Source organism: Drosophila rhopaloa, unplaced genomic scaffold (assembly GCF_018152115.1).
Source record: "Drosophila rhopaloa isolate 14029-0021.01 unplaced genomic scaffold, ASM1815211v1 contig_191, whole genome shotgun sequence".
Lineage (NCBI taxonomy): Eukaryota > Metazoa > Arthropoda > Insecta > Diptera > Drosophilidae > Drosophila > Drosophila rhopaloa.
In genome coordinates this window covers 641-13305 of record NW_025335074.1, presented here as the reverse complement: position 1 = coordinate 13305, position 12665 = coordinate 641, and the positions used below count along the sequence as shown (strand labels likewise).

General features: G+C 43.0%; 2 protein-coding genes across 2 annotated transcripts; one reads left to right on the top strand and one right to left on the bottom strand.

Annotated features, from left to right (window-relative positions):
- Positions 1–489: 489 nt before the first annotated feature.
- Positions 490–12037, bottom strand: LOC108052817 (beta-1-syntrophin; the record flags this gene model as incomplete). Its single annotated transcript, XM_044459344.1, has 6 exons — positions 490–1769; positions 1836–2204; positions 2266–2460; positions 3190–3488; positions 3928–4137; positions 11562–12037. Coding segments are annotated over 6 exons (1633 nt in total), but the record flags the coding sequence as incomplete, so codon positions are not given.
- LOC108052823 (armadillo-like helical domain-containing protein 4) lies at positions 7768–9376 on the top strand. The gene is given in 2 exon segments (XM_017135320.2): positions 7768–8375; positions 8377–9376. Coding segments are annotated over 2 exon segments (867 nt in total). The 5' UTR covers positions 7768–8237; the 3' UTR covers positions 9106–9376.
- Positions 12038–12665: the final 628 nt, after the last annotated feature.

The window sequence follows — 12665 nt, the reverse complement described above, 5'->3', positions numbered from 1 at the left end:
TACAAGTTCATTGATTGCTTGCTGACCCAGAGAATAAGGCATAAAATGCACAACAGTCGTTGGAGTAATTGCATTTGGGCGTAGTTTAATTGGATTCCTGAGGTTGATATTTGTCAAAGTAAGGTCAATATAATAGGCTTGGTTTTTTGTTTATATTCTTTTACTCCTTTGTACCTTTTGTTTTTGAGAAGGATTGCGTTAAGCTTAACTGGATCAAGTGAGGATAGGATCTCTTTATTGCACCAACTAAAATGTTTTGCAACTAACACTTTCTCCTTTCTGTAATTGTTCATTTTGTTACCTTTTGGAAAAATTCAGATCGCCTTTCTGTAATTGTTCATTGTGTTACCTTTTGGAAAAATTCAGATCGCAACAACTTAGCAAAACACATTTGGCATTCATAAATGTTTTGAACTAAATCAAAAAATTCCTCCCTTTAAACCCCTTTTGTGCACAGGATGCAAACATTTTAATACAAAACTGCTTTAATTGATGGTATAGTATTTATATATATAAGTTTATTATCGAAGATTCAACACTACTTACGTTTAAAATATTGTACGTCTTATGCTTTGTTATTTTCTTATTGATTTTTGTCATTACTTGTATTACTTTTGTTGTTCTTCTTTTCTGTCTCGTTTTTGTCTATAACGAAATTTCTAATTTCATAAAATGAGTATGTGTCGTGTTATATGTAGATATAAATGTATAATAATTGCATATGATCGATGGCTTGTACATGAAGAGTGGGGAGAAATTGCGAAATGGCCTGGATATACTCGTATCTTTTAGGTAACTATATGATTTTATATAGAGTTTAGTTTGGGGCCTAGTCCCCGATTGATATCGATGCCACTGAGTGGGCATCCGAGATATGTGTGCTTCGTTTAGATACAAGATTCAAGATACAATTAGTTAAGTACAATTATGATAATTATTGTTCAACGTTTATGCAAATGTTGTGGAGTTCATAGAATTATATTTCGTTTTTTCGATTTCACTTTAGATGGTAACCTGTGTAAATTACACGTATAAAATGAATTTACGTCTACTTACAAGTTAAATAAAGTTGTTCTGTTTTGTCTTACTTGTCATTAATTTCTGTTTTTGGTTTGTGCTTCGTGTTTTTTTTTTCAAAAATCTACTTTTGTTTTTCTGCCACATCTTCCAGCTAAACCTACCCATCTAATCCGATTCCATAGCCATCAGGAAGCACGAAATGCTCACTCATCTACCACTATCTAATCCTTTCTTTGCTAAATTAACTATGCCGTACTTTTGGTAGGACTTGGCTTTATAAATGTCAATATTTTAGACCAAACAAAAGCTATTATCATTTCAACTCGAAATATTTTGTGGTCGGCTTTTAGGCTGTTCTACAAATCAAGCGTCAATACATAATTTAGCGTTTAATGAGATTTTCTTAATCGAGTCTGGGTTAATTGACAGAGTTAACATAATATTGCACTCAGAGAAATGAATTTAAGCCTTTTACAAGTGTTAAGTAGTTAAGAGAAAACAATTTTATAACCAATAAGTAATAATACTTTTTCGACCAACAACCAGATTTCGACAATCTAATAATTAAATAAATCGCACATTCGTTTTTTAGGGAACACAAATCAAAATTCATTAACCCAAAACATCAACAATTATCAGATTGTCCCCTCCGATTCAACCTCGTTCTAGGCAATATTATGAACTTTGGCCGACAAGCAATTGTGCACGACAAAAACCACAGGCTTGGGGCAGCACTCCATGTCAAGTTCCTGCAGGCAAAAAAGCGTGGTTTAATGAAGTTAAATAATTTTATGGGGCATTGCTTTAGAACTCACAATCTCTCCATCATCGCCAAAGTCCAGATACAACATCCTGTTGCCATCATCCGCGGAGCCCTTCAGTTTGTCGAATGCGAACTGCCAAAGCTGCGTTTTGGAGGTGGCCACCGTCGGAGTGGTTGGAGCGAATCCACCGCAGTCGTACAGAAAGAAGCCACGATTTATGTGCACAACCAATTGACACTGCCGGCCCTGAAACAGGCAGCGGAAGGAGAACTCCCTCTGGTAGTTGACCGCCTGATGGGAGCCCTGGACGAGGGACCTGGCCCAGGCGGCCATGTCCCGGTGCGTCTCCGAGCGCAGCCAGTAGACGAGAACCCCGCGGGCGGTTCCGCAGCGGACGCAGAACACCGTGGTCTGCTGACCCTGCCGAAAGAATACAATTCATAAAGTATTTGGCTTTTTTCGAGCCCAGTGCTCAGCTTACGTTCAGCGAGGAGTTGTTCCCGGCTCCCGCCAGACGCGTCGTGGCCAGGGCGTAGATCTCCAGGGGACGACTCCAGGCCTCCACCGACCAGGGAGCACTCTCGTATATCCGGAACTCACGCTCCGTCACCGCCACGAAAATGGGCAGCCACTTGTCGCTCTCATCCGAGCTTTCTGAACTGGAACGACCGCTGGGCTGTGGAACGAAGAAGTATGTAAAAATAAGTATGGAGGTTGTAAACAGGGTCTATAGCAAATAGTAAGTCTATGTCAGGTAAAGGGATTCCAATTTCTTTTACACCCGGTAGTTTCCTACACTATAATCTTTGCGCGGCCGTTTCATCATGTTTTACATGTATTTATCTTTAAAATACCGAAAGTTTTTAACCAATTAACGATTTAATAATTTTTTAATTTCAGAAACAATCCTATTTTTTTGATTAATATTGTTTAGTTCAATTTTCAGAGCTTCTAATAGGTAAAATAATACAAAAAAATCGACGTTTTCAAAATTGTTGCATAACTTTTATAAATTTTAAAATAAAAAAATCATAAATCTGATTTATGAGCCAGAGAAAAATCTTTTTTTAAAACTTAAACGCTAAAATATTATAGGCGACACAAAATATTTTTTAGAGCGGTCGAACCGATTGGAATGAAATGAATTTTGATGAAATGGATTTTCTACTTAAAGAATGTTGTTATTAAGACTGGTGGACGATATTTTATAATGCTATAATGCGAAATAAGACCATTGATTTTGTATTTATAATAGCTGTTTTGATACTTTTATCCAGCATCGAAAGAAGTTCAAAGTTACTTAAGGTAACGCAGTGGAGCTTCGAAACTTTATTAACGTATTTTGTAATTGTCTTTAAATTAAGCAGGTATAGTTGTCGGGGATTTTGGGTGAACTTACACTTACCAGCTCGCCGGCTACGCCGCTGTTCGAAGTGCCGCTGCCCCCGCTGGCCGCCCCGCCCCCGGCGCTCCCGGAGCTCCCACCGCCGCCGCCGCTCGTCCGCTTGCTCAGCCAGCCGATGTGCTTCAGCTCGCCGATGAGGTTGGTCAGCGCCCGGTTGGCCTCGGCCAGCGCCCGCTGCGTGCTGCTGCCCATCGCCGAGTGGAGGGCGTTGAACCAGACCAGGGCCTCCGCCGAGTCCGCCGCTCGCAGGATACAGGAGTGCACTCCGTCCGGCGAGTGCAGCTCGAAGCACCGATTCTCTGGGGAAGCAAGATAGATGTCACGAATTGAATATACTAGAGCATTCGCTGGCACCCATTAAGAGATAATGTTACGATTGCTATATTTTAAACCGATATATACTGTCATTATTTGTTTTTTTCCGTATTTATCAGTTAATCATTTAAGTAATCGTTTTATATGTATTTCGTTTTATGTATTTGTTGTACAAAAAATAATCCTTTTTATTTGTCGAGAAACCCCAATTTATATTTTGGAAAATAATTTATTCAAACGGAATGTTGGAAATATTATTTTTGACAAAAAGCCATTTTAATACGAATATTATAGAAAATAAATTGAAGGATTTTTAATTGGCAATATCATTAATCATTATCATCTGCAACAAATTAATTTAAAAAATCATATTTTAAAGGCCATTTAAAGGCAGCACATCTTTTTTGAGATCGAATTTCTTACCCGGGTCGATGTACTTAAGATTCCTGGCCAGATGGGTTAGCTGCAGCGGGATATATCGCGTATCCGCCCGAGGTGTCGTCTTTGGAGCGGGCGGCGAGGTGGGTACGCCCGGTCCCAGCGGACAGAGGAAAGCCCTTTGGAGCTCCCAGCCCACTTCCGAGATGATGCTCGCCTTCCGAAAGTAGGGCGTCACTTCGCGTAGGAATTTGACTGCAAGACACACGTACAGAAACCAACCAGGGATAAAAACATCAGTGCAAATCAAACGATATCGCATGAATATGGATGCAGGTCGGGGGATTGGGGGACAGTATCACCAGCAAAACACTCGCAAAAACAGCACACACAGCATTCAATCAGTCGGATTTAAGGCCTTCTTCGTTAAAGCCGATGTTGCTGTTGCTGTTGCTGTTGCGGCAGTCTTGGCAAACGCTGCGGCATAAATTCATTAGAGTTTCCGCTCCATTTTTATTCGATTTGCACACCCAAAGTCCCCCGACTAGCGTAGAACACTTAGGTACGGTGGGCACGTCTTAAAAAAATTATATAAATTCTTCTCATCTCACTCTTTCATAATTTATATTTCATTCAATCACTTCTTAAAAAGTTTAATTTAGGATAGTTTCATATATTTTCATCGGCCAGATGAATTGTTCCCTAAGTTATGTTGCTTTAATATTTAGCTTTTCTGTATTCCTATTTTCAAAAAGTTGCTGATTTAAAAATAACTAAGCAAATCTGAGATTATACATTGACTATCATTTTTGATATTTTGAAATATAATAAAAACTTATCCTTCAATGATTATTATTGCTTGCATAAAGCATACTCTAAGTCAATCTAGTTTATGATTTTCGTATTAGCATAGATATCCCAGCAAACCACTGTGCAACTAGTATGCAAATGGTGCTGAGTATGATAGGAGCTCTGCCTCCGAGGGGAAAGGGGTATTTTCCAAGTCTCCCCACTCCGAGTCGTATGTCTAACTGGCAAGCCCCATCGCCCAACCTGAACTGAGCCCACTTGATATGCGCAGGATTCCGCCCACAACATTTGCACAATTTCCGTTTGCTGTTGCCGTTGTCGTAGCTATTCCCGTCCTGTTGTTGTTGCTGCCATCGTCGTCGCTTGCCGTGCGAGTGATTTGGAAATTCAATTTTCACACTTAATGCCATCGGCCGACGGTTGACGGCGGTTTGTCCGACTCAATTGGTGTGTTTAGCTCAACTAATTAGAGCGGACGGCCACACGGCGGATGGGTGATTCGAAGGCGGCCGTCCACCCCCTCGCTAATTGCTTGCCATTTACGTGCACTGGAAGGTGGAAGCCGCAGGCCACTCCGACTCTCCAACTCTGCGGCTCCCACGCCCCCTGGAGTTCTGCAAACATTTGCATTCACAAATATGCAACCGACGACAAACAAACAGCCGAACAAGCCGGGCAACTAAAAATAAAAAATGTTGCATAGCGGCAGGCGCAAAGTGTGATGAAGCTTTCGAGAAAAGGGGGTTTGAGGTGGGCGTTGGGGGTGGGGATATTTGGGAGTGGACTGCAGAGCAAACTAAGCCAAAAACGACAAACGAGAAACGCAACTGGCAGCGGCAAAAGTTTAGGTGCAACAGCAAAAACAACAATAACAACGGTAATAAGTTGTGCAAATTTTAGCATTTAAGTGTAAATAAAGTTGCCCGCTCCATGAGTGTGTGTGTTTGTGCTAAAAAACCATTCCAGAAAAACAAACAAGTTACGGAAAAGTTGGCTGAAAACCACCGCAGGCCACAATTGTTAGCTGCTTAAGTATGAATATTTTGCACTTACATTTTTCAAATAAATATGGAATTACAAGCAATCCACTGAAGATTAAAGTCAACATGTGGGTTAAACCAACAGAGCTCGAAATGTTGAGTGAAGCAATTTAATAAAAGCTTTTAAACATTTAAATGTCTGCGCAAAAATCTCATGAAATGCATTTATTTCTTGATTCTACTGGTTTAATCTTTGTAAGCTTCTAAGCAAAGTTCACTGTTTTATTTTATTTCCTATATACCATCACAAAAACCATTACAAATCTGATTAAATTAATAACTATATTATTTATTTGTCAGGGAATATAGCTAAAATCTCTTAAAACAAAGTGAAACGTAACGAAACTACATTTTGTTAATGACTTTAAATTGCGACTCCATTACAATTTAATTTGAATTGTAAACATTTTAAAAAGTCCCTTAAACACGCAACTCAATTCATTAGTTCGCCAAAGACGCTAGGTATTACTCCTAAGCTCTAAAGTAAAGTTTAAGTGTTCTTTGCATTTAATTTAGGTTAAGCCCCTTGCATTTTATTTTACCCAGCTCTATGAGATCATCTTTACGGTAATATTATTACCTAAAACGCATTCATTTGACTCCGCTCTCTCGCTTTTAGCGCTTGCCACATTACCCCACCTAATTCATAGTCGGGCCAAAAAACTTTTTACACCTTTGCCGACAAAAGGAAATCCTGCAAATCCGGCAATCCTGCCACCCCAGAGCATAAATCAAGGAGGCAAACCGAATAGTGGGCGTGGCCAGTCGGAATATGATATCAACAGCAGGCGGCATTCGGAATTCGGCAAATCGTGCGTTAAAACAAACTTTGCGCAAAACTTTTGCGAGTAAAATCTCACGCGTTCCTGCCGAGGAAGTGGGCAGGTTGGCTAAGTAGGGGCCACTTGGGTGGTGCTGGTGGGTTGGTCGCTTGGTGGGGTTGAGGATTGCTGGGTGGGAGGGTGAGTGGTCCGGTCGGTGGGTCCACAAATGTGTGCCAAGCTGTAAAAACCAATGCTAATGGACTTCTGGGAGGCGAGCAAAGCCAACTGTCGTCGCCTGCGTCGCCATCTCGGGAATCTGTCGCTGACATTTGGCAGTCGGAGCCGGAATCCAGTTGCAGAACCCCCATTTCGCTGCCCGCACCCTTGGCTTATTTAAATTACAATGAGACGGCTGCCTGCGCGCAAATACTTTGGGCCAAAGTTGTGCGCACAGCGGCCAGCGGAGCCTGGCAAACAACTTGGCCAACTTGTAAATTGAAGTTCGAATCAAGAGGTGGGCCGGAGTCAGTGGGCAGAAATGGGGCAGGATAGTTCTGAGCCGTTAAGCATGTCGCCGCCCATTCATGGCTAAAGGCTTTTGAAATTGTGATTACATTTGCGCCACTTTGCGTGCCTATAGATCTGGGCCACTTTAATTTAATGAACACACCGCTGGAATTATGAAACGACCGCAAACCAAAAGCCGAAAATCAAAACGCTCACTCAATAACAAAACGAGCAGTGAAGGCGAGTTTCTGGGGTCAGCGGAGCGGGGTAAATTGGCTAATTGATTGGTTTGGTTCACTGAAAGGATGTGAGACTTGTAAATAATTGAAGACATAAATGTAAATGAGATTAAATAAATGGTAGTATGAGAATACTTGTGAAGTTAACCAAGTTACTTATGAACCTTAAAATATGGGACTTTCTAAAAAACAATCCACATTTCTTATTTTACGAATGTATTTTTGTGTGTTATTTCAGTGGTTATTATCATTTCAAAAAGTAACAATTTATTGTATTTCTTATTTCTAAAATAAATATTTTTAATATTTTAAAAGAAAATACCATTAAAATGTTTTAGATAATGCCCATGTTTGAATCTACCTTTACCTATTTATTGAAGTTTAGAAGGGTTAAAGGGTTGACAAATTGAATTTTCTATAAATGGTGAGCAGAGTACAAAAGCTTCGTAGCTGCACTGAGATTCTCCGAAAATAGTTTAGCCACTTTAATTGGCTCGCTATAATATATTTTGGCCCAGAAAGGCGGCGAAATGGATCAGCAGCAGCTCAACATGGACATGTGCTGGCCCAAAATTAAATGCGAGTCAGACTCTCGGACTGGGATTGTGTGGCTCCGGACTGCGTGGCATGCGAGGCACGTTGACGACGATGACGTGAGTCTTGGAGGGCTGAGCCCGAGATGGAACTCAGGTTTTGCGGGATGGGGTGGGTCGGACGTTGATATTAAAGCGACATTAACATTGAGCTTGATGGCTGCTTTGATGGGCCACGATACGTTTTTAAATGCGCGAATATTGTCAGTTGTCCCATACATTCGGATTCGCACTGTGCATCTGAGATCGAGTGAGTTATCATAACCCCAGGCGAAGGAGACCTTGCGACCGTTACTGAATTCTGATGGGAGAATCGGCTGCATGGAGCCGCATACTTCGCATAAATAGCGGAGCACCCACAGCAGCCGGGCACAATCCGTTAGCACTCGTCCACCAATCAACATGAATAGCCAACGCCAACCCCTCCTGATCCTGGCCATGTGCCTCCTGGCCCTCTCCGCCGTTTCCGCCATGCCACAGCGACGTGCGAAGAGTCAGCGCCAGGTGGAGTACTCCTCCACCCCCTACCCGGCGGCTGGTTTTCCGCCCCAGGGTGCCCTTCACTCTGCCCGGGGAAGTGCAGCCCAAGCTGGAGACGGAACCCCTGACCACCACCAGCTCCACGACTCCCAGCGAGATCCAGACCCTGGAGACCACCGAACCACTGAGCACCACCGAGCAGCAGCTGCCGGAAGCCGAGACGGAAGCGGATTTGGACGTGGAAGTGTCCGTCCGTACGCCGGCCAACACCTACGGAGCGCCTGGAGAGCAGGATCCCCTGGAGCCCGACACCGTGGAGGTGGTGGCTCAGGAGCCGTCCCGGGACTTTCAGCCACCCACCCTCGAGTCCGTCGAGGACTTTGCCGCCGGTGGCGCTGTTGCTGCTGGCAGCGAGCAGCCTGTTGCTGATGTCCCTGCCCTGGGCCAAGCGGAAACGCAGGAGCCCAGTGAGCCGGAGCTGATTCCAGAGCTGATTCCGGAGGCCGAGGCGGAGGTCAGGGCCGTGACCCCGGCAGGAACCTACGGACCACCCGCCGCCACCTACGGAGTGCCCGAGCTGAGCGAACCCGAGAACGAGTTGGATCTGGAGCAGTCGCAGGTGGAGCTGGTGGACGAGGAGGCGGCGGAGGAGGCGCTGACCAATGAGCTGGCCAGCGGTCGTCTCATCCTGCTGCCCTTCGGCGCCAGGGGAACGCAGTTCGGTCGCCTCATCCTGGCCGTGGAGCAGCCACGTCAGCGCTTGAGGAGCGAACGCCTGAGGAGGATCTAAGGATTAACCTGTCTATCTAAAAACGGGGATTATTAAACGAAAATATACGTACTATTGCAACTAAACATTTTTTGGAGCTATGGGCAACTTGTTTTGCAATGAGAATGGAATTTTAATTGATAAGAAGGATGTGTATCGTATCATAAATTCGGATTTCACTTAAGATGTTTATCAGGCCAGTTTCGCTTTTCACTTGTAAATGTTTTATTTGAGTTCGATTTGAACAAACGACAATATTTAGGCGCTTACATTTTTCCTTAGATACATTTTTTAACTTACTTTATAAGATAGAAGTTAGTGTTTACATTAAATGTGAATTTAAGCTTTCTAAGAAGAAAATCTCTAGAGTTCCTTAACAACACCTAGCATAAACGCAATATGATTAAAGCTGTTGTTTAGCCAGGCCAGCTGTGCTCAGGAAATGTGTATGTTAAGGAAATGGAATTGGCTGTGTCAAAGGGGGATTCCCCGACCCAACCTTATCCCCATCATTTCGCAGAGGAAGTTGTTTCGGCAAAATTGTTGTGCACGGTTCATTGCATTGTTTATGCCAAATGGTTTGGCTTGTGATTGGGTCACGCCCACAGGATGCATATGTGGGCGTGGCAGGGCTTGTGTGTGTGCGCAAGGACATCCACCCATACATCGCCTAATTGATGCTCACTATTGTTTATTGTGTTTTGTACGAGAAGCCGAGCAAAGCAAAGCAAAGCAGAACTGAATGAAGTTGAACAGGAAACGATGCTCCAACTTTGCCCGACCATTTTGATTAGGCATTGTCCTGCCAGTGTGTCTGTGATTATGATTACGATGATGATGTGCTGGTGTGATTATGTACTTGGGTTGTTATTAGATCAGGCCTGGGACTCGTATTTCCATTTTTAAAGTGCCATGTCGATTGGGGCCGTGCGGGGATATTTGCTTATGTAGTCTTTGCAGATAACTAGTATTCACTGAACCGTTCAGAGTTCAGATGAAATGGAATGCAAATTATTGAGGTCCAAATCAAGAATGGAATGACTTTAACAGGAGCTGTGTATTTGGGGTTAGCCCTGGCAGTAGAATTTTATTTACTTCAAGCAATTTAGAATCTCGAAAAATAATCAACTAAAATACATGGAATCAAAAAGAAACCAAAAACTAAAATGTCTTTTAGTAACGGGGGGATTATTATTTTCGTTTTCAATCTTTCGCAACCGCTTTCATCACCTATAACCCTTGCTTTATTTATGTCTTTCAGCTTCTGCTTGTCAGCTACTCAGGCAGTTGAGAATGCAGTGCGTAGCAGCCATCCCGACATGCCAACCTTCCTCAACCTGAATCATTTTCGCTTTTTGCCACTCGACGCCAGTGGGTGGTGCACCTCCCGCAAGAGGCGACTGTGTATTTTTGGGCCATTTGATCAAATGGAAAGAAAACTTTTCTCATTACTCATTGCCAAGCCGGGCAAACAAACCAGGCAACGAAGCAACCAACCAGCCAACCAACCAGCCAACCAACCATCCAACCAACCAGCCAACAAACCAGCGCAACTAGCGGCAGTCAACAGCTAACAGTCAACATGAAGCGGTGGGGCAGCGGGGGGTTTCTGCCAAGGGGAGGGGGGCTGGATGCTGGGGATTTGTAACAGGACCCAGCTGCAACAGTGGCAATAGCAGTCGCAGTGGCTGCGGCAGTAACTCGCATGTTTTGCTGAGTAATCCCACGTATGTATTTGCACTAAAACCCTCTGTTCCGCCTTTCCAGCTCGCTACTCCACCATGGGACGGATGCCACAACAACGGGACAAAAAAGAATCCCCACTGTCGGTCAATTAATCACGGTTGAACAAGTTTGTAAAAGATTATCTGTGCAGTTATGGGGTGTGCGGGGGAGGACGGAATCAAAGACACAATTTATCACAAAAACAAGCAGCAGATAAAAAATGTTTCAAATTTATTGTTGCTAAGAGGGGATCTGGAGTTTGAGATGGATATTAGTTCATGGTTGGGGACTGCGATTAAAACTTTAGTTTTACATCGATGTTTTCAAAATACATTTTTCATGGTGTGAGCAGAGAGTAACTTGGTAAGGACATTCATATTGCAGAGACTAAATGTTATCCAAACTTTCTGTTGATCCATCTTTTTGTTAATTAAGTTTAAGTCCAAATGATGTGATTTTGTCTAATAAAATTATAAACTTTCAAAAGTACTGACCACTAATATTGTTAACAGGTCCTAAAAGATTTAATGATTTCTATTTCTTTACAAAAACTGCGCTAATCCAACCCACTGTGCCCAACTGTTCGCGATGGCACTCATAGTTTACTTGTTAGTTTGACTCGCGTTTTTTAAGCTCTTCCCTTTTTTCAGCACTTCACCTTTCCCATTCCGTGTGAGCGAAATGTTTTACGCAAATAACAATTTGACATTCTGGGCAGGAGAGAATCGAATGAACCATCGGCGTGCACTCACCTTCCAGATCCACCACTCGACCGGATCGCTTGAGGGCCCGCACCGCCTCGTCGTGGGTGGCGTCCCGCAACTCCTCCCCGTTGACCGTCAGGATGGCGTCGCCCACGTAGAGTCCTTTGGCCTGGTCGGCGGCCATGCCCCGGAAGATCTTCGAAATGAGGATGGGCATCCGGTTCTCGCGACCGCCCTTGATGGAGATGCCAAGGCCGTTGTTGTCCGACTTGATGATCCGCACATGGCGCTTCTGGTTGGCCACATGGTCAGGTACGTCGCACATATCCATGCCGCCCCCGTCGCCGGCATTATTGTTGTTGTTCAGGCAGAGATCGCGGTCCCCATTGTCGTTGCTACTGGAGCCATCCAGCTCCGTGTCCTGGATATTCATCCCCTGGAGCGAAGCGGAAGTGGGCAGGGTGCCGTTCTGGCCAGCTCCACCGGCACCACCTCCACCTGCGCCACCGCCACTGTGATTGCTCCTGTTGGAAAAAATGAGTGTTCGATTATGTTCTACTATCTGCCTATGTAAGTGAATGCACGAAAAGCGTAATAATGCTACTTATTTATGCTGCCATTATTGGCACTGAAACATATTGGAGAAGTTTCAATATTGTTCCTTCCCAAATATCTTTTATATTGGGCTATAACAGTCAATATAATGTATATTTTACAAGCTAGTTATAAAAAACTAGACGAATAAAGGGTTTCATTAAAGTGTGTCAATACTGCACTAGCGCTTTAGTTCCATGTACCCTTTTTGTTTAAAGCTCTGCATACCAGAATCCCGGGACATAAAACTTTACTACTAGTTGTGAAACGAAGACATTTATATAATGTAATAACTTTATATTACCTGTTTCTTTTGCAAATAAATTTTTAAATTTTTGAACGCAAAGGTCTAGAATGTGGTTGCTTATGTTTTTAAGTAAATAAATTAAATTAAATAAATAAAGTTATGCTTCACTTATTTGCAAATTATATATATTTATATGTATATGTATGTAGGTAAAGAAAAATTTATAATTGATACAAAGAAGCTTTTAGAAAATAATCGTTAGAATTTTGGTTTTAAGTGATTTCTGTCACGCCCCGAAATATGTGTTTCAG